The 21,457-nt window shown below is 38.3% G+C and overlaps 2 protein-coding genes across 2 annotated transcripts; one reads left to right on the top strand and one right to left on the bottom strand.

Annotated features, from left to right (window-relative positions):
• The first annotated feature begins 2,342 nt into the window (after positions 1–2,342).
• Positions 2,343–12,195, top strand: gpr19 (G protein-coupled receptor 19). Its single transcript, XM_020523161.2, has 3 exons — positions 2,343–2,514; positions 3,064–3,234; positions 7,505–12,195. Exon 3 carries the CDS (start codon positions 7,524–7,526, stop codon positions 8,766–8,768), a length of 1,245 nt encoding a protein of 414 aa, XP_020378750.1. The 5' UTR covers positions 2,343–2,514; positions 3,064–3,234; positions 7,505–7,523; the 3' UTR covers positions 8,769–12,195.
• A 374-nt stretch (positions 12,196–12,569) lies between these two features.
• Positions 12,570–21,068, bottom strand: crebl2 (cAMP responsive element binding protein-like 2). Its single transcript, XM_020523170.2, has 4 exons — positions 20,784–21,068; positions 18,208–18,405; positions 17,636–17,780; positions 12,570–12,875 (listed from the first exon to the last, which is right to left on the bottom strand). Coding segments are annotated over exons 1-4 (360 nt in total). The 5' UTR covers positions 20,799–21,068; the 3' UTR covers positions 12,570–12,873.
• Between the last annotated feature and the right edge of the window lie 389 nt (positions 21,069–21,457).

Here is a 21,457-nt window from a genome sequence, read left to right as displayed (position 1 = left end):
GTTTGCCAGAACAGGAAGCCAGGGAAAGGATGTTGAGAGGAAGTATCCAATTATGACCATTGGTAGCATTATAATTGCAGTTTATTTTGACCTGAATAAGTCTTTTAAGGTTGGTGTAAAATTGGCTTCTAGAAGCTAAAAAGTTTAATTGCTCTGAGGCTGAAATTAATTTTCATATTTAAGCCATGTGTATGGAATTCAAATTCTAGTGAAATTCCACAAAAAACAGAAACTCAAATGAAATAAACTGCATATTTTACACAAATAAACATAGAAAACTAATAGTGAGATTTTGTTGTATTGCACCTATCAAACATAACATATTTAAACCATTAGTTTTAAAATTTGACAATGAAACAATGGAAAAATAAATTATTGCTGTTTTATCTCAACATTTCTGCATGTTCTGTAATTCAGGAGCTGAGGGCTAAACCTTAAATATGTAAAAAAAATACTTAAATAAGTTGAGGAAATCACAAAAATATCGCCTACAAAGATGCAAAACAAACAATGATTTAAGAGGTAACTGAATTTGGGAAAAGGCTGGAGTGAAATAATTTAATTTTAAAAGCAGAAATAAGTGCGAGGGCCGTTCCTTTGCCTGTACTGCACCGCTCTTGTCATCCCCAATACAGACTGGAGTCCTATGGTGACCATCAGCTTGGAGATGGTGCCATAGCAACAAACACGTCATTGTAACTAGGGAGCCAGTCATCCGGTAAAGGGAACGAACGCTCAAATTAATGCAACTTTACAAATATTCTTCATGCGAAATTGACTTAAAATCCTCTCATGTTAAGAAAACTGAAACTAAATGAATGTACTGTGGGAAAACAATATATTCTTATAAGCCCATTGGGCATTCTGTGGACACCGTTCATCGAATGATGCACGAACAAATATCAAGTGTGTACAATATGCCATAGTTGTATGCTACGTTCGCAAATATAATTTAGTCCTGCTGCTTTACTTGGGTATCGCTTATGTTATGTTTTATTGGAAATCTTTTAGGAGGCTGCAAACGATGGATGTCCTATTTGATGAATTACCACATTTTACAGTTCAAATAAAAACGTTACATTCCACTGGTAATTTTGACCAGACAACATCAATTAATGTTCTTATCTATTTCAGAGAACTCAAAGTAACAAACAGTAATTAGATTGATTGGAGTTCTAAAGTTCGCTTAGCTTGAAATAAAAAGCGTGGGTGTACATCACGCTTTTCGGCAGCTTGGGATGCCCCAAAGTGAGATTTTACTGTATTGCATCTGTCAAAAAACATAACATATTTATACCGTCAGTTTTAAAACTTTGACGATGAAACAGTAGAAAAATACAAATTAGTTCTGTTTGATCTCAACATTTCTGCATGTTCTGTAATCCAGGAGCTGTGGGCTGCACCTTAAATATGTTTTTTTAAAAAGTACTTAAATACGTTCAGAAAGTAACAAAAATATTGCCCACAATGATGCGAAACAAACGTTGATTTAAAAGGTAACTGAATTTGGGGAAAGTGTCATCATTGCTGTAGCGAAAACGACAGGACAATTCAGCGCCATGTATTCGTACAAACAGTTCGGAATATTGGCTGAAGACCGCCATTAGCCAGAACATGGGAGAAAGCCCCATACTCTTGTTCTGAGTAGAGTCATGGGTCATTTTGACCATCACGTAAGCGGGCAGACAGTAATGGAGATGGAGAGAATTGCGCTAGATTGACTAGGGGTGATCCACTTTCTAGGATGAGGCTTGAGTCCTTTAATCCCTGGCTCAGAGGTGAAGATGCTAGGACTAAGCCAAAGTCTCACATTGCTATGAAGAGATTTGGTTCTTTGTTCTGTACTGCAGTTTGTAATTTCCCAAGGATCTACATGAGCAGAACTAATCTGTATTTTTTTCATCTGGATTCAGTTGGCTAACTTTATTGCTTTGAGATGTTTCATGAATAAAAAAAGAAAAAAGTGAACGATTGGGGGGAGGACAGCGCCAAATGAAATGAGCTCTCCGTGGTCCTGAACGTCCTACGTATTTGGGAATTTTACCATTTCCAATAATCAGGAGAAATACTAGCATAATTTCGATGTACAGCTGAAATATTGTCATGCAGAAGATGGACAGGTTTTGTCGAGAGGAATCCTGGCCGTGTCTGTTTTTTTTTTGAATGAGTAAACCGTATTACTGTAACATTTAGAAAATGGGCTTCAAGAATTTCGCAGATCACATGACAATCTGTCCACGTGACCGTTTCTTCGCCAGAGGGAAAAAAAACTCGCTACTTTGACCAGAATACCCCGACATTTTGTTTCTGTCCCGGGTAAATAGACCCAGCAGTATCCGGTAACCTCTGAAGCAGTTGTGTCTGAGCTGAATGCCCAATGCACGCCGGAGCAATTACTCAACCACGCTCGCTGGCGGATGGAAGAGAGGGTTCGTACAAACAACTGAACCCCGGCATATTTCTACAATTGGACTTATTTTACAAGAGTGCTAGAAATCCATATGCAGCAAAGAGGTCGGTCGGTTTTGCAGAAAAAATATTTTGACAAAATCAATGAGTGGTTTTGCATTCTTTTAAAATTGTGGATGAGATGTGGATGGATTTCTGTTTGATGAGATTATTTCACCGTGCACAGAATTCACAAAAGGCAATTCTTCAGGCACGAAGGGGTCTTTATGCCCATGAGATGTCTGAAGAGTAGCAGTCAGTTCGGGTGAAATATTACCAGAAAGGCTGGTAACGGTTAACAGTCACTGCAGATCGGAGGTTACAGGGTTGGGTTTGATTTCCCAAATCCTGTGCGCAGTTTCTCGATCAGTGTTGTTCTTTCTCACGGGAAGAACGTGACCTCAGAGTTATAATTCCAACTGGCATAAGAAAATGCACTTGCAAGCTATCGTTTTCCTACCTAGTCCTGCACCCGATGTTAAGATTCTCCTGGGTTTGTTTGCACTACATAGAGGATTCTAGGTGATGAAAGTGGTTTCCAGTGGCAAGACTGGCCAGGCTAAAGGGGATTTCTGTACTCTGATATTCAGTACTGATATGATTTTCTTTTTCTAGCCTTCATCCATCAGAGGCCGAAACAGTAGAGAAAAGGCAGAGAGCTTTGTCGATGAGTTTGCAATGAATCTGTTTCATCAGATGCACAAAGCAGTGGCCAGAATCAAAACAACTGACTGTCCATATTGTCCAAAGTTAAATTGGCACATTCGGGGCTTGTCAAGTTACCAGGTGAGGCAAATCATAAAATGAAATGGAATCGCACCCCTGAACTTCGCGCTACCTTTCTCAAGCAGTATGTTGTTGGAGAGCCATATAGTTAGTGAATGTGCAAATATGATCGCGTTACATTGGATTGATTAATCTGCTTGCTAATGATTTACTCTGAACAATAATAACGGTGCCAACCTAGCATTCTGCTCCATGTGCGACGTACTTCTCTCCTGCTGCATATTGTTTCTAATAACGCAAAATAAAATTAAATGAACTAACAGTATAGCAACCACAAATTGCCTGATTACGAGATCATTGGCGTATCTACGTAACTACTGTCCTGCTAGTATCAACATCTCACTGTGGTTTGCTTGGATTAAGGGCGTGGAAGCCTCACGGAAATATATATTACGTTTACCCAGATTAGTGAATTCTATATTGAATATTGATGTTACATGTCAGGGTTTTCCCCTCCACTGCTCGGTGCAATATCCAACTCCAATTGTTCATCACTGAGTTGAGTGCTATGAGTCCTAGAGTTACTAGTTTTAACCTATGATATTTATCCTACCCCAAGGTTTAACATGAAGTAAAATTCTGGAACAATATTTTCTGTACCATTATGTGATAGCTCAAAACCTTATCTATGAAATCACCTTTCAAACATTTTTGCGGTCTGAAAAGCTCAAATTTCTCAAATCTGTCCTTATCACTGAAACCACTGTCACTAGGGAACAGCCGTTGCCTCTTCTTTGCATTAGTTCCTGTGATTAATTGCCCACCCAGTATCTTGGCAACCAGAATCGGACACAGTTCTCAAGCTGCCGCCTGAGCGGTTTCAACATGACTTATATCCTACTGGTTTGCTATGTACCTCACCATTCTTTGTTGATGTGTTGCTGTGAATTTGTTGATAAAGTTGATCCTGGAATCCAATAGAAGTCCAAGTTTTTTTTGCGCATTAACCTGTAGGTATTTTAACATCACTCGAGAAATAATTGTGTCGCCCGGTTTTTCTTCCTACGTGCCGTACTTTATATTGGTGCAGGCGAAATTGCAGCGTTAGTGCCACTCAGGTATTCTGTTTAATCTGTTTTGAATACGCCTCCCCCGATTCTCCTGCCCCATGTCCTTTGGTTTCTTGCGAGATGACCATTTTGCATTTAGTTTTTTATGTGAGATACTAGCCCACGTTGGAAACGAGAATTGCTCCTACAATGAATGCTGGAGCGACCATTCAGTGCTTTCCGAGCACGATCCCTCTGTTTCACTCTGCCCCCCAACTTATTATCTATTCCTCCCAAACAAGTTGATTAGAAAATATCTTGAAACTAATTAGTATTTTTTTCGGTGCGGAAATTTATCAAAAATATGTTGCCGTTCCTAAGTAATCAGAGTCAGTGAGGTTGATCTTGCGGGATCTAGACCTTCCCAAATCACATTGACTGTTGATACTCAGGTTATGTCCAAATTTCTTGCTCATAATCGATTCAATTATTTCATGTAATTCAGATTCATCCATTTACGTCAAACATTGCTGGTGTAATCTCTACGCTCACCAGCCGAATCCTCGCGGTAGGGGGCTCGAGATACAATTGTAGTGTCCCTAGCTTGGGGTAGGAGTCCCGGGTTCTACTCCCAACTATTCCAGGGATGCCTCACTATATGGACAGGTTGTTAGAAAGATGATCTTACTTGTAATATTTCACCACGTAAACAAATATTAGACTGAGTGAAGTTTGACTCTGGTACTAGCCTTTGACCAACGGTCTTGGGCTCTGGGCCAAAAGACCTTGGTTTAAGTCCCATCTGTTTCAGAGTTGTGTTCAACCTCGTCCGAACAAGTTGGTTAAAAATATATATAAAACTGCGTTAAAATAATGACTGGAGAAAGGATCGCATCAATGTAGGTAATGATTACCACCAAGGTGTTAAGTTGCAACGCTTCCATAACAGAGGATTAGGGATTAATTGTGTCCGATCGAAATCCCGATTAGAGTGATTGATAAGGAGTAAAGTATGACGGCGTAGGTTTGATCTCAAATAGTGTGGTCAGTGTCAGTCTGCATGCCAACACAGGAAATAAATATGAAACACTGAAAATTTGGAGAATGAGACCAAGTGAGGACGCAGTACAGGAATGAGTGCTACAGTAATGTTTGAGATTCATGAGTTCCAAAACTGGTGTCTGCGTTCTAACGTTGTGTTGTCAGTTCCACAATGTGAAACAAAACATTCGTTAGACAAAGGAGAATTGCAACCTTCGTAAAAAGGCTCCAGTTATACTATCACTTCTTTACTGATGTAGCCTGATTTCGGATCAGACTCCAATTCCTGCTGCAGGAGACTGCCTGATTTCTGAGTTAAATTCCACTCCGATGGGGTGGCATTTTGCCTGTTGAATTGTTCCAACATTTTAACGCCATCTTCTAAGTATTAAAACACGTTGGGAAAACATTTCAGCAGTCGCATGTGAACATGTGTCGATATGGATCTTTGCTGATGTGGAGACTGTGAGTCACTTATTGTAATTTGGTTCTGATTTCCTCCTGCAGGTCAACATATAGTAATTGAATTATGTAGTTATACCGAGTGCATAATGAGTATAATAGTGATAGTTACCTCTTCTTTTAAACCCCTGAATATATTTATATTGCTATGACGCCTGATACGTCAGTTGGACTGCGTATTTTATGACGATGCTGCTTAGGTTTGGCATAAATGCAAAATCTGTAATGTGATTTGCATGTACAGTCACTAACACTGAACAAAGGCACGAAATATAAAACCATCTCTACGAAGCAGCCTAATAATAAAGATGTCGCTCTTAATTACAAGCCAACTTAAAGCCACGTTTTAAAAAGATTTCAATGCCAACAGAACATTTAAAAACGCTGCAAATCGCACTCTTCATATTTTTGATATTAGTCATTAGCTCGAATAATGAGACTATAATGCAACAACTCTCTGAATGCCAGTAAGGGGGCATCGGGATATACAGAGAGATGCCTTTCATGAAGAGAAGCAGTGTAGGAAGTATCTGTAATATAGGTTCATCAACGTCTCATCCATGTGCAAGGTATTGGTGACAGATTTGTGCGTGGAATTTCACGAAATATTTGATTTCGAGCTGGAGTAACTTGTTGGCCTAATAAGTTGTCATACCTGCATTGTCAATACAGCCAAGAGTAACGCAATAAAACGATCTTCTGAAAGTTACCAGTTTCTAATGACTATTAGTCCACAACATTCAGCTAATACAAATTCTAACTTTTTTTTATTGGGACGTGGGCATCGCTGGCTGGGCCAGCATTTATGGCCCATCGTTAGTTGCCTTGAGAAGGTGATAAGGAAAAAAAATGCTGCAAGTATTTTTCCCTGTTACTGTATTCCTCTTAAACTTGCATTTAAAATCAAACAAAGGAAAGATCGAATCAAGGTAAACCACCACATCACAAATACTTTAATCTCTTTCAACAAAAAGAAAGACTTGCATTTATATAGCGTTGTTGTGAATATAGAATGTCCAAAAGTATTTTACAATGAATATTTTTTTCACTATTATGATGTAGGAAACACAGCAGCCAATTTATGCAGAGGAAACTCCTACAAATCACAATGTAATAATGACTAGATTATTCATATTTTGTTGTGTTAATTCTGAGGGATAAATGTTGGTCAGGATGGCTGAACAACTCCCCTGCTGTGTTTCGAACTCGTGCCGCAGGATCTTTTCCATTGGTGCTAACAGGTAGTTGGGGTCTTAACATCTCGTCTGAAAGTATACAAGTCTGACAGTTTATTCTTCCCTCAGTATTCTGCTGCAATTTCAACCTTGATTTTTGTGCTGAAACCTTGAACTATGTCTTGGACACAGAGCTCCAAGACGTAGAGGCAAGAATGCTAACTTTCTACAAATATTGGTACTTAAGGATAAGATGTTATCAGTGTTACAATCTATTGATATTGTTGATTTAGAATACAGGAAGCTTTGTTGTCTTGAGAATACTTAGTGTTAATGTGAGGTTTACATTTAAAATTTCAATAATCATATTTGTTTACAAATTCTGTCCAACACTAAATCAGTTTATTGATTGAAGCTTCTATACGGCATTAATGATCTGGTGGAAAATTAATAATTGTTTTCATTATTTTAACCTACAGTTAGTTATTAATTAAATTCAAACTATTGTTTTTAGAAATATATTATAAAATATATTTTGATGTCAAAAGATACTTTTACTTACTCAAGAATAACAAAACAATAATTTCTTCTTCTTGTCCCCAGGAATTGTCTTGTACAAAACATGAATATGGTGTTAGCCGAAGAAATTCTAAATAAGACATACTCCGTTGTAATTCCAGCAACCAAAACTTCAGCTAATTCCAGTGAAATATTAGCCACACTATCAATAGGCACTAGAACGCATCTTGAACTCAATGGTCAGGACCAGACAAAAATAAATGATTCCACATACCAGGAAATTACAACAGGGGAAATCATCACGGTCAGCTTTATTTTTGGAGTGATCTGGCTTATTGCTTTGTTTGGGAACTCTCTGGTTTGCCTTGTAATCCACAGAAGTAGGAGGACACAATCAACTACCAACTACTTTGTAGTGTCCATGGCATGTGCAGATTTGCTCATCAGTGTGGTCAGCACTCCCTTTGTCCTTCTGCACTTTACCACGGGGAAGTGGTTGTTAGGGGATGTTATGTGTAAACTAGTTAGGTACATTCAGTACCTTACTCCAGGTGTCCAGATCTATGTCCTTCTCTCCATCTGCGTGGACAGATTTTACACTATTGTGTATCCTCTCAGTTTCAAAGTGTCCCGGGAGAAAGCCAAAAAGATGATTGCTGCTTCCTGGATTTTTGATGCTGCATTTGTGTCCCCTACTTTGTTGTTCTATGGCACAGAAGGTGGCACCTGTAATTTGTTTCTACCCCAGACCTGGAGTGGTGTTGCCTATGGCACTGTTCATCTGTTGGTGGGATTTCTGATTCCTTCTGTCCTCATCATACTGTTTTACCAAAAAGTAATCAAATACATTTGGAGAATTGGCACAGATGGGAGGACTGTAAGGAGGACAATGAACATTGTACCCAGAACGAAGGTTAAAACAATCAAGATGTTTTTGCTGTTAAATTGCATGTTTTTGTTGTCTTGGTTTCCATTTTATGTGGTTCAGATCTGGCAACCAGATCAGATGGATTACACAAGGTGTTCAGCACTATTTCTGTCTATTGCACTGGTGTCTTTCAGCTCTTCAGCATCTAAACCCAGCCTCTATTCAATCTTCAATGCTAACTTCAGACGTGGAATGAAGGAGACTTTCTGCATGTCATCAATGAAGTGTTACCGTAGTAATGCATACACCATCACAACTAGTTCCAGGATGGCAAAAAAGAACTATGTTGGGATCACAGAGATTCCTGCACCCACCAAAAATGCAACCAAAGATACAATATATGAAACATTTGACAGAGAAGCAAGAGAGAAAAAGCTTGCATGGCCTATAAATTCAAACCCTCCAAATACTTTTGTGTAATCAATATAATTCTTTTCATGTTTCCACTGCACCACTGGAAATGTGTTTATCCTTAAATTCATAAATGACAAGAAGGTAACTGATCCTTACTGAAAATCATCCCAATTCAAATCTTCCATCATAGTGTCCAAACGTAATTTTAAAAAAATTGTTTTAAAAATAATTACAAGTTTGTAAGAGGCCATTTATTACAGACAATGCTGAAACTCCACTGTGATTGCATCAGATATTTAAAATAAATTATAATATTTCTTTAACTTACAGCACCAAGTGCAAAGTGTATGATTCATCCAAGAAAATGCTTAGTAGTACTTTAATATCTTGGACATGTCATTGAACTTCATATGATTTTGAATGATACTCCTAACAGATGGTGTTTGTAAAATATAATCCATAAACCTTTGAAACATGTTCATTTTGTTCATCTGTTATCTGATGTACATGGCAATGTAAATGTTACTTATTTTGTGACAGAACATGCTATTAGAATACAATAACTAATAACAAGTGAACCCGCATAGTAATGGTAACCATCAGAATTATGTATACATAATATCAGTAAGCATTTTTTCTGCAGATTGCAGTTTAGTATTTCATTTGATTGCAGTGGGGCTTTTTTTTAAAACACTTCATGGAAGGATTATCTAGCTGCTAAAATGCTCATACCCATAACTTCTGGACTGCACATAAATGGAACTGAATATTTGAACATGTATTATCATAGCATGTTTTGGTCAAAATAAACTTTCATTGTATTAGTCAGAAGGCAAATGACATAAGATTTTTAAAAGTTACCTTTCTACTTTCAGAAAAAGTTGATTTTTAGCTGAACTTAATTTTCTTTTATTATTCATTTTATAATAATTCCTGATCTGTATTGAGATATTGTATACAGTACAATTTTTTTTCTGCTAACTTGGGCACAATGTCAGATTGGCAGTGGCTCGCTCCCCAAAGCATAGGTCCAGGGGGATCAATCACGCTGCCGCTGGGAGATGCAAGATTGTAGATTGTTGACTGCAGAGATCACAATGTTTCTATTAAAGCCAAGTTGTCAAGAAAGTTCAAATTTTATAGATTACAAGAGTAAAGGTAAAATTAATTTAACAATTCTGTGCAATTTCTTAAGGTAAAATAACTGACAGGACAAAGACAAACTCGTATGCATTGACATTATGTTTTGGAATGACTGATAAAAATTACAGTATTATACAGGATGCATTCAGGCCAACACAAATTTGTGAGCGTATTAAACCAAGGGACTTGTGCCCAACTTCAACAGATAGTTTCTAAGTGCTTGAAATTTTTACCATGGGTGGTATAACTCCAGAAGAACCATTTTGAGGATACCTAAACATTCAAATACACTTCCAAGGAACTTTATAAACTTAATGTTCATAACACAATGAGACAGTAGTACTTCCACCCACTGCATTCTAAAATTTGGCTGCATGTTGATTACGTGCAATAATATGTAGTACAGATGTAAATTGCTCTATAATTGCTGAGTCCATCAATTTGTGGTAAAAGGCAACCATCAGTATAATTCTACAGGTTAATTTGCGCACTACGGTTCATATTTTGCTGAAATAATAGCATCTCAACAACACATACCATTCTGAATGTGTAAAGTGAAAAGCAACTTGTGGTGAGGAAGAGATATGTTATGAATGGTGAATCACCCCAAATTGCTGAAGCCAGAGCCTGGAGCCCCTGTTTCAAGTTCCACTTGCGCCAGAGGTCTGTAATAACATTTCAGAACACATTGATTAGAAATATCTAGGATGGTAATCAAGTAGGCTGTATAGTAATTGTTAACTGTTGTCAATCAATCACTCATCAAGAAAATAATTGAAAAAGTGAGGTCTAATTCTTTTGAGTTGTAAGTTGTTATAGATTTAAAATGGCAAATTTATTCTTTTTCTTACCTTTCCTTTGTCTTGTTCTCAATTCTCTTTCTCTAACAGATATGGAATTGACTACACAAACTCAAGTTTACCCATCATGGCAGACACTGCAAGATGGTGTGCTCCAACAAAATATGGATTATTTAATAGCAGCCAGCCTGATCAGCAACTCTGCACATGATTCTACAATCATAAGTGGAATAAGTGGAAGTAACTGTGACCAAAGCAATTCAACAAATAATATAGTAATGGTGAGGAGAATTTGCAGACCACATTCAATATCAGTCTGGCCAACATGATTCCAAATTGGTGAACTGGACTAAGTGTGAGTAGAGATACTGGTAGCAAAAAGTGCCATACGACTTTGAATTTGGAGTGGGTGGAACACGTGAGGCCTGCATTGGAGTAGATTTGAGATAACAAAGGCGTGAGAGTTTCAGCAACTGAATGAGCTCAAGAAGGGGAAGCATTTGGTGATGTTACAAAGGTGAAACTAGCAGTTGTAGCAATGGCACAAGTTATCCTATGAACAGCTTGCAGTCACAAGTTTGCAACCGGTCTGATTTAGCTTCAGATAACTTCCAATGTTAAGGGACAAGGTTTGTGGCAGGGCTTGAAGACAATTACTTCAATGTTACCAGTACTTAGTTGGAGAAAGCCTCCACTCATTCAACGTTGAGTGTTGGTCAAGCAGGCTTGATAATTTAGGACAAATGGAGGGGTCAAGAGAGTGAGGTAGAGCTGTATGTAGTCAACAAACAAGTGGGAAAGTTGACATGGTTTCCAGACAGCATCACCAATGATAGGATGGGCCAAAGACAGATCTTTCGGAGTGGGAACCAGAGACAAGTGCTGCAAGAGTGGACAGAAAAGCAATTGCAGTGATTCTTTTGACTATGATTGCATAATGGAACCAGACGAGTATAGTCTCACCCAGCTAGACAATTGGAGAGGCATTAGATTGGGATAATGTGACCATTCTGTAAGGAAAGGAAGGTTGGAGTGGTGGTTAGCAAGGATTCAAAAGTCAATATTTATTTTGAAGAGATGAAAGACGGCAGCAGACTTAAAGGAGAGAGGGGGGACCATATTCAAGGGGAGACAGAACCACAAACAATATTGGTTAGTGTGCGAGTTAAAGGAAAGTTGCATTGCCAGAAACTTAATGGGAATAGAATAGAAGGATCAGAAGATGGACATAATAACCTTGGAGAAAGACTGTGAGAATACAAGAGAAAATTCAAAAATTCACAACAGCTGTTGTGAAAGATTACACCAGTTTTATCTGGATAGAGTGAATGCAAATTGCAACGTGCAAGTGTTAAGTCTGTAGCTTATCCCTTCAATGGACATCTCTGGACTGGAGACATTTCTCAATTGACCTTAACCAATTGCAATTTTAAGTACAGTCCTTCTTGCACTAATTAGTTTGAATTATTCATTTTGAATCAAGCAACATAAACAAAGTAAGACTGTGAATGCTGTATTTAGTAAGAGTAAATTCTTGAAATTTAGAAAGAAACGCTTCAATACTTAACATGATGGAATTAAACATTGCAAGTCTCCTGGTAAAAGTGTGTAGTGAGTCAATGTAACAAGTATGACACCATTCTAACATCAGCTGGCAGTTCAACTAGCATCGAATGAACATCAGTGTTTAGTAGAAAATGGTTATTTCCCTCAAAAAAAAAGTAAGTATTTAAAATAAAACTGGTGGCTTTGTGTGAAAAATGACATGCTTAGATGTGGAACAGCTGGACTCTTATTCAAACAATATTTCATTAATCTATCCCAGCAATGTATAGGGGACAATCTCTTTCCCTCATCTTTCATGTAAAGTTGAAAACCTGTGAGCAGGAAGGGCAACAAATACATCATGCAGTGCCACAAATGCTTTCAAGCCACAATTTTTATTTTGTTATTTTTTACATTAAAAATTATAAAAAGTAACCCACATTCAATTTACATTACTTACAGATATACAGCATGATTAGACACTCAAAAATTGAGTTCATAAAATATTATTCCACATTTGCTAAGAATAAATTTTGAACTTTGCCAAAGGATGCAGTTGAGAATAATTTTAGCTTCTTTCTCTGGTTAGTCACCAGTATTTCACAATATCGCTTGCACTAACAAATACAGACTTTGGCTTGATCATTTCCTCATCAATTCCAAGTAACGGAAGGTCAGCATTATTCTGTAATAAGAATAATCAATATTAATCGGAAGACAGTGCAAGTAAAAAACTTCAACAATATTACATTTACTCATACAGACATACCTGTATAGCATGAAAACAGACCCTTCGGTCCAATATGTCCACGCCAACCAAATATCCCAAATTAATCTAGCCCATTAGGAAATAGTGATATAGAAGAACTTCCACAAATATGAAAGACTCACAAACTAGCAGCATAAATTACTAAGGACCATATCTGAGGCAAGTGAAGTGTTCATCATTCACTCTATCAGTAATTATTTGCTACTGCAAGACACACCTGTGGTTGTTCATATTATAAAGAAGGACTTTGAAATCAGTAATGAAGGATTAGTCAGTAATAACTGCTGGCCATTTTCTAGTAGCCAGATTCTCCATAGATATGAAGATCTCCAACACTGAAGTTTCACTAAATCTCTTTTTTTTTTGCACATAATTAGTTTGAAATACATATTCCTACCTCTGAAAAGTTACATTAACCAATTTGTGAATCAGATGAATTGCATTCCTGGTTCCACTGTTTGCTGCCAAAGGAAGCTGTAGAATTAACAAACAGCCACACTCCTTACTTTATGACCAAAGAACAATTATTGATGATGCGGCCAAAGATGGTTGGGCTGAGGGTGTTTCTCCAAGGAACCGGTACAGTAATACCTATGGGTATGATCATTGGTTTATTGGCCCTGCACAACCTCAGGTCGTCTTCTTTGGCATTAGATACACTTCCTACCACTTGAAAGATTAGCCTTAATCCTCACTGAATTTTGCTCGAACTACTTGGTATCACATTGGGAAATATTACCTTGATGTTGAGAACAGTTACTCTCTCATCTCCTCCTGCATTTAGCAAAGTTGCATTTTCTGAATTAAATTTGTTGATGAGGCCAGTAGCTGAATGGTTATGGAAAAATCTGAACTGAACATCAGCAAGCTGTTTAATGGCGAGTAGGTAATGCTTTTCCTTCCATCACGATTCAGAAGCTGATTGAGCTATAACTGAATGAGTATTCTTTTGGGGATAGTACATACATGCGAACCTTGTACATTGTTTGGGAGAAAACAGCATAACTGCTGTATTAGCATATCTCTGCTAGGTCTGGCACACAAGTCTTCATTACCACAAAAAGCCTACAGTCAAGTTCCATTGTCTTGGATGTGTCAACTACACTTAGCCATTTGTTAATGCCACATGGAACAAATTGAATTTGCTAGTATTTTAAGAAAATATGCAACTAGGGTGCATGTCATTACAGAACCAAGAATTAAAATAGCATGTGATTAACCAAGTATGCGTGTTGAATCTCCAAGTTAGATATTTTTGCTGAGCTCTCCCGTAACTTGTAATGTATTATGATTTGGCTACATATCAAAGAATTTACTGACAGTTTATTAATCCTATGTAAGACAGATTAGCGACTTTGTAAGAAGAAAGAAAGTGACACAACAGGCACCTGTATCAATGATAGGAAAATTAATTGAAGAACAAATAGAAATGTCTACTTAGTTCCTTGGGCTGAAACAGTTTGTAAACAACCTTACACTCACTAATTCCTAACATGGAAACAGAACATAGCTCTGAGTCAATGTGTACACCAAATTCAATTGTCCACTTATTTATTAACAAAAAACTTTCAATTTTAAAATTAATTGAGCCAGCATCTACAGCTTTTGTTGGAGAGTTCCACAATTCTACCATTCTTTTTGTGAAGTGCTTCCCAGCTTCTCTCCTGAATTACCTGGCTCTGATTTGTAGGATGGTGCTCCCAAGACCAAAATTTCCCTGCAAACAATGAAAGCTTGTCTTCATCTATCCTTTTAATTCCTTTTAAAAACCTCCTGGAGCATCCCCATATCTACATTGCAGAATATACAAAATATTGTACTGATTCGAAATCTGACCACTGAAGCAATGGTAACACACTTTATGATTCTGTGTTAGTCTCCTTCCAAGGCTAATATATTCCAAGGTAATCGCAACAAAAATTATTCACAGTAGTACTGATGTGATCTAACTAGATCAATGTACAGCTGTAGCAGAACCCTCTTCCTTTGCATCAAGACAGCTGGAAAATAAGAGTTTAAAATTTCACTTGCTGATTTGAATAAAATTAAGTATTTGATACAAAAATATAATGACCAGCACACTAGAATCCCTAAGTCTTTGGATCTCGACTGTTCCATTGGGCTTTAATCAATAATTTTGGAGCACTACAACTCAAAAAGTGTTTCTCTCCCAACACTAGCCTCCTATACATATCCTCAACCGATCATGGGTGAAAACATGAAGTGTCTAAGAAAGAGACTTGACCAACAATTATTTTAGTTCATAGACAGCTGTGGTCCAGAACTTCAGCATGCAGTCTTTTAAATTTATCAGTTAATCTGGCATGATACAGATTTGCCAATTTGGGCTCTTAGCTTCTTAACCAGTTTGCCATGGAAGACCTTGTCAAAGCCTAACTGGAGTCCATGAAGACTATATCAACTGCACCACCCTTATTTACATACCCAGACACCTCCTTGAAAAATTCAATCAAATTTCGACATGATCTCCCCCTTCCAAAGCCACGCTGAGTATCTTTGAGCAATCCTTCCATCTCGAAGGATTTTGTCCTTTAGAATTTTTTCCAATAATTGCCCAAACACAGAAGTTAGACTCAACGGTCTGTGGTTTCTTTGTTTATCCCCACTATCCCTCTTGAATAAATGGTACCACATTATATGTCCTCCAGTCCTCTGGCACCCATCTAGGGTCAAAGGGGATTTTAAAATTAATGTCAGACCCCTGATATCGCCTCCCTTGACTCCCACAGCAGCCTAGGATACAAGTCCTCTATGCCTCTGGAGTTATCCACATTCAAGACTGTTAAAACCATGATTAACTTCTCTCTCATATTAATTCATTCAAATACATCACAGTCACCCTCCCTGTATTCCTTACCTTGTGTACCTAATCTAGTAAACTTCTCTACATGAATGCAGATGCAAAGTATCAACTTAAAAACACAAGCTATGTCTCCAGTTCCACATGCAGCTTGTCACTTGGTCCCAAAAGAATCCTACTCTTTCCTCAGTTATTCTCTTGCCCTAATATACTTATAAAATACCTTTGGATTTCCTTTATGTAATCCACCAGTGCTTCTCACGTTCTCTCTTCACTCTCCTAAATTTCTTTTTGAACCAACTCTCTGCAGTTTCGATACTCCTCCCTAAAATCCACTATTTTGAGCCTTCAGTATCTACCAAAAGCATCTTTTTGCCTTATCCAATCTCTGTGTCCCTTGAAACCCAGGGTTCTCTGAACTCGTTGGTCCCATCCCACCACCTTTTATGAACATGTTGGCCCTGCACTCTCACTATTACCCTTCTGAATGTCTCCCACATTTCGGATGTGGATTTTCCTGCAAGTAGCTGCTCCCCATTTTGGCTAGATCTCCTCTATATTAATATCAACCTTCTTCCAATTCAGAACCATCATTTCTAGTCCATTTTTGTCCATATCCATAATTGTCTTAAATCTTTCTGAATTAAGGTCACTTGCACCAAAATGCTTCTCCACTATCACAGCTACTACTTCATTCCCTAAAACTCAGGCCAGTGCCACTCCCTTTCATGTAGGATTTTCTACATTCTGGCTTAAAAAGCTCTCATGGACACTTTAAGAATTCCACCCTCTCCAAGCCTTTCACAATTTGTCAAATTTATTTAAGTTATAGATTAGGAAGTTGAAATCATCTATTATTACCATATTATTTTGACACGTCTATGAAATTTGCCCACAAGTTTTTTTTTTTAAATCTCTCCCTGATCAGGAAGCAGGACACTCTGCCCAGACTGCTTCACCACAATGCTGACTGTAGGATGCACTTCCTCATGGTCGCTACTTGAATAGTTCCTGACTCCAGTTTTTTTTTGTTGAATTCAAATTTCACCATCTGCATAGTGGGATCCAAACTCATATCTCCAGATTATTAGCCTCGGTTTCTGGATTACTAGTCTAGTCCTACCAACTTCCCAGACCTAGCATATAGATGCATGAGAAAAAAAAAAGTCTATTTTGCTCCCTCAGATTTAGTGCTGTAGGAGTACAAATCCATCTTGATGCTGATTATAGTTCACTAAATACAGTTACATCTTGCTTTCTTTCATTATGGATAGATTTGACAGTCAATTTTTTTGCTTTATGGTTTAAGCACTACTGTATGCAATATTTTTATTTTATTCTTAAATATTTATACAATGCTTTTCATAAGCTCAGGACTTTAAAATAATTGGTTGTAAAGCACTTTTGAAGTGTAGCCACTGCTGCAATGTGTGAAATATGGCAACTGGTTTGTGCACAGAAAGACTTCACAATAAGTAACATGATAATAATAATTTGTTTTACTGTTGCTAATCTGTTGTTAATTGAGGGTTAAATATCAACCAAAATACCAGGCAGCATTCTACTCTTCATAAAGAGCACAATGAGATTCTTCCATCCACATGAGATGCCGAATAGGCTGCAGTTTAATATTGGATGAAAGGCCAGCATCTCAAAGTACAGAATTTCCAACAGTGCATTATTGGGTATTGCATTAGTGTTAGTCTAGATTAGTGAAGACAGACTTAAGCTCTCAACTACATGACTCAAGGAGTCACTGAGTCACGACTGATACCTAATCTAGTAAACTTGTTATACTAGTAATGCCACATGTTTAATACAAATTGATCCAAATGATTGTTGCAAAAATACTTACAGGCCAAATTGGCACTTCCTTCAGTTCTTGCTTTTCCTTGTTTACTCACAGTCTGCTGTGCTTTACTTTGTTCATCCCCTGTGAGTAGCGCTTTTATTTCTGATGGTATTTTTCCCTGGTCCATTGCTGTGCACCATTGCTTGTACTACAAAATAAAAAGACACCACTGTAGACTTCAAACACAATGAAAGGTGCAGCCCAAATTCCTGAGTCTACTTAAGTGCCCTTAAAAAATTCATTTGGCAGTATCCATTTAAATCATTCTGAATACAATTTGTAAGCACAGATACAGGAACTTATCAGTCCACAGCAGCAAAATATTGCATGTAAGGAAGCAGCCCAGAAGAACAGTCTAAAATTGTTGCCAAAATTATGCTTCAAGTTTTACCAAAAAGTGATGAAACCTGGCAAACATAAATTTTAAAGAATGTTTTAAAGACTAACCAGCTTTAAAAATGTGGGCAGGGTTAATAAGACAAAAAAAAAGTTACCTTCAAATGCCAAATCACGTTTCTTATGCTTTGCGGTGCTGTTGCATCATAACAATGCTAGTCATCAAAATTATAACTTACCATCTCTAGCTCTTCCCTCAGAGCACAGATTGCTCTCTCTCTTCTAGACACAAGCTCTTCCAAGTACTGATAACGCAACTTTTTTCTTGCTCTGCATTCTCTGGCACTCTGGCGACTTCTCTCAAGCTTCGCCTTTAAATCAATTTTAGCAGGTTTGCGCCCTCGCTTTCCAGGTTTCTTCACTTTACCTCCCACCACCTGGGAGAGGAAACGTTTACAGGGATAAAGAAAATACAACATACAGATACTGCAGTTCAACAAATTCTGCCTCATACTTTTTGGTAGCCATTTGTTGTTTCCTTTTAAATAGCTCTTGTAGTTAACCAACTTTAAATGGGATTTTATAGAATATGTAGTGAAATTGTTTGCACACACTAATATAATTTGGATACTGCCCAAGATATATAATAGAAGGGAAATACACACAAATAAAACGGGAATCACACTTACTGTATTAAAATGAGAGATCTTCCAATTTCCCCTGTATTTGTGCAAGCCTTTCCTTTTTGGAAAAAAAGGGGTTACATAGCAACTATTATATGGTTATTTGTGGGAGCTTGTTGCAGACAAATTGGCTACCAATTTCCTACATTACAGCAATTACTGTACTTTACATCTTCAGTCATTATGAAGTACTTGATGCTTGGTGTTGTGAAAGACACCATATAAAAGCAAGTCTTTTTATTTAGACTGATATTGTCTCTAACCTTTTGCTGTTGACCTTTATGACAGAAACAGTACTTAAATACAGAAGTGGAGCTTTTATGTTCCAGCAATGGTACATTGCACCTCCGAGTGTCAATTTATCCATCAGCTGTTCAACTCAGTCTAATTCTTTCCTCATCCCTTCAAAACTCACCTTCCATTAAATTTAGAACTCCAGTTTCTGACTCTCAAACCTAGCAATAAATCCAATCATGTTATTGTCACTACCCCAAAGATATGTCTCACCACAAAATTGTTAACTGATTTTGTTTTAATTCTCATCACAAAATATATTTTGACTTTTGTCATGCAAGTTTTAAAATGTATTGCTCCAGAAAACTGCCAAATACACTACTTGAGATGCTGTGCTTTCTCATATGTGAAAATTCAATTTCACATCAAATTCTCACTTTTGTCCTACGTGCTACTCTGTTCTTCACATTTACATTTTACATCACCCATTTACCCAGTGTATCGGGGGTCTGTAGACAAGTAGCATTGCAATGTTCAACTGTCATCAGCAACATTCGCTCTAAGCGCAGAAAATCCACAAACAGCAACTGACACACCAATGCTGATTGTGGCACTGACTTCCGGTTTCAGAAATTGCTGCCGTGCACAGACCTTGGGGGATTTTGGCACTGTGTCCATAATTCAAGGTAAAATAGAGGGACTCCATGATCTGTTCTGAAGTTTGCTTGACAACAGGCCTGGAGAGGGGTGGGGGGGTTAAAGATCAAAGAGATGTCCAGACTATATTACTGGGGTGATAGTCTAAGGTTGGAGACAATAGCAGCAGTCGGAGTTCACAATGGGTAAACCTTGAATCTCCCAAAGTCTAAGAAACTAGTTAAAAATAAATAATTGTGCTGCGTACTGAGTGTTAGAATCAAGAATAACTGATCAGCATTTTTACCTGGATGGGAGGATACAATGGGGAAAAGTGCAGAAGAAACCATTTTTGAGATCAGGGTACAGATCTCTATATAAACCAATGAATATCACTGACAGCATTTTCACATTATCAGTAAAAAAAAAAGAGGCGGCAGCTGCTTGGGCTTTGCAAACTAGCACAGCTGGTACAAGACGGAAATTGTCTGTACTTGAAGAGATGCATCTCAGAGACATGCAAGGGTCATGATGTGGCCAGAAGGGAAGAATCATCAGTACTGGCATTACAGCTTGAAGTGAATTTAGGAATCTTTCCAAGCAAACACTCAAAGTTACTACTTGACAAGACCAGAAAATGCAGACCTTACGGAAGCTGGAAGAAAACCTACTCCTCAGAAACTATGGCCTATTTGCTACAAGTACTCCAATTCCAGGAAGTGAGAGACATGAGTAAGTAACAGACAGGAATACTCCCCTTATATATAGCTGAAGAGAACAGAATTTAAGTAGTTTGTAATGATAAATGTGTAAACTGTGAAATCTTAAGTAATTGATTCAGCTATTAACCTCGTTTAAAAAAAACTTATGTCTTCGATACTATATCACTTTTTACTGAATTTATGCTTCTATCTCACTTCTTTTGCGTGCTTTCTCTATTACATATAATCCGGAAAGTCGCAATCATTTTTTGCTAGTACTGTAATGTCACCACATATTTTGTGAAAATTCCATTCACGCAAGATTTCAAATTCATTATCGAAACATAGTTGCACACATACCACAAACTTAAAGATCCAGATTCTCTAAAGTTTTTTCAATGGGTTGCAATAATGCTCCAAACATAATCTGTATCTTCCGTATTACATTATTGGTGATTTAAGAATGTTTAAAAGAGAGCTGCAACATGTTTACAAACTCGGCTCCCCGAGTGACCCCGAACAGGGACATGTTGATACCAGGGTTATAGGCCGCACACTCACTTTACTGTCATCCATTCTGGACCGATCAACCCGGGACAGCAGACGCAGCCCCGGTCAGCAGGAGAGGCCTCGATTCTGGGCTCCGGGCTCCGGGCCCCGGTCAGCAGGAGAGGCCCCAGCTCTGGGCCCCCGGTCGGTAGGAGAGGCCCCGGCGCTGGGCCTTGCTCTGTCCTATTCACTTGCAGCCGCCGCAAGAAAACAAACACTACTCCTTAATGCGCATGTGTGAGATCGTCATCGTCATCACTCCGAATCGGAGCGACTCCATAGGTTCCTGCTCCCAGCATCCCCCCTAGCCCCCAACACCCCCTCCACATCAAACAACCTCAACTACAAGACTCTCTCCCCATTCCTCCTCACCAAACAACCCTGGCCAGAAGGCTCTCCCCCCCCCCATTCCTCATTCCCCATTCCCCATTCTCAAATCCCAAATCACCCCATCTACAAGGTTCTCTTCCCTCTTCCCACACCCCACCCCACCCCAACTAACCCCATCTGCAAGGCTCTTCACCCACCCTGGTCTCACCCCCTGCAACGGCCAACATGTCCCTCGGTGGTCTCCTGACTCTAACGGCGTTACAGACCTCCTTCATAAACCTGTGCAGCAACCACCTGGGGTCTGCAATCTGCTGAAAAATTTCTCAGCTGAGCCAGAGTCGGAGACTTCAGATGGT

The sequence above is a fragment of the Rhincodon typus genome, chromosome 18, assembly GCF_021869965.1.
Source record: "Rhincodon typus isolate 14 chromosome 18, sRhiTyp1.1, whole genome shotgun sequence".
In the NCBI taxonomy this organism is placed as follows: domain Eukaryota; kingdom Metazoa; phylum Chordata; class Chondrichthyes; order Orectolobiformes; family Rhincodontidae; genus Rhincodon; species Rhincodon typus.
The sequence above is the reverse complement of the archived record's forward strand: the minus strand, read 5'-3'. Positions and strand labels throughout refer to the sequence as shown.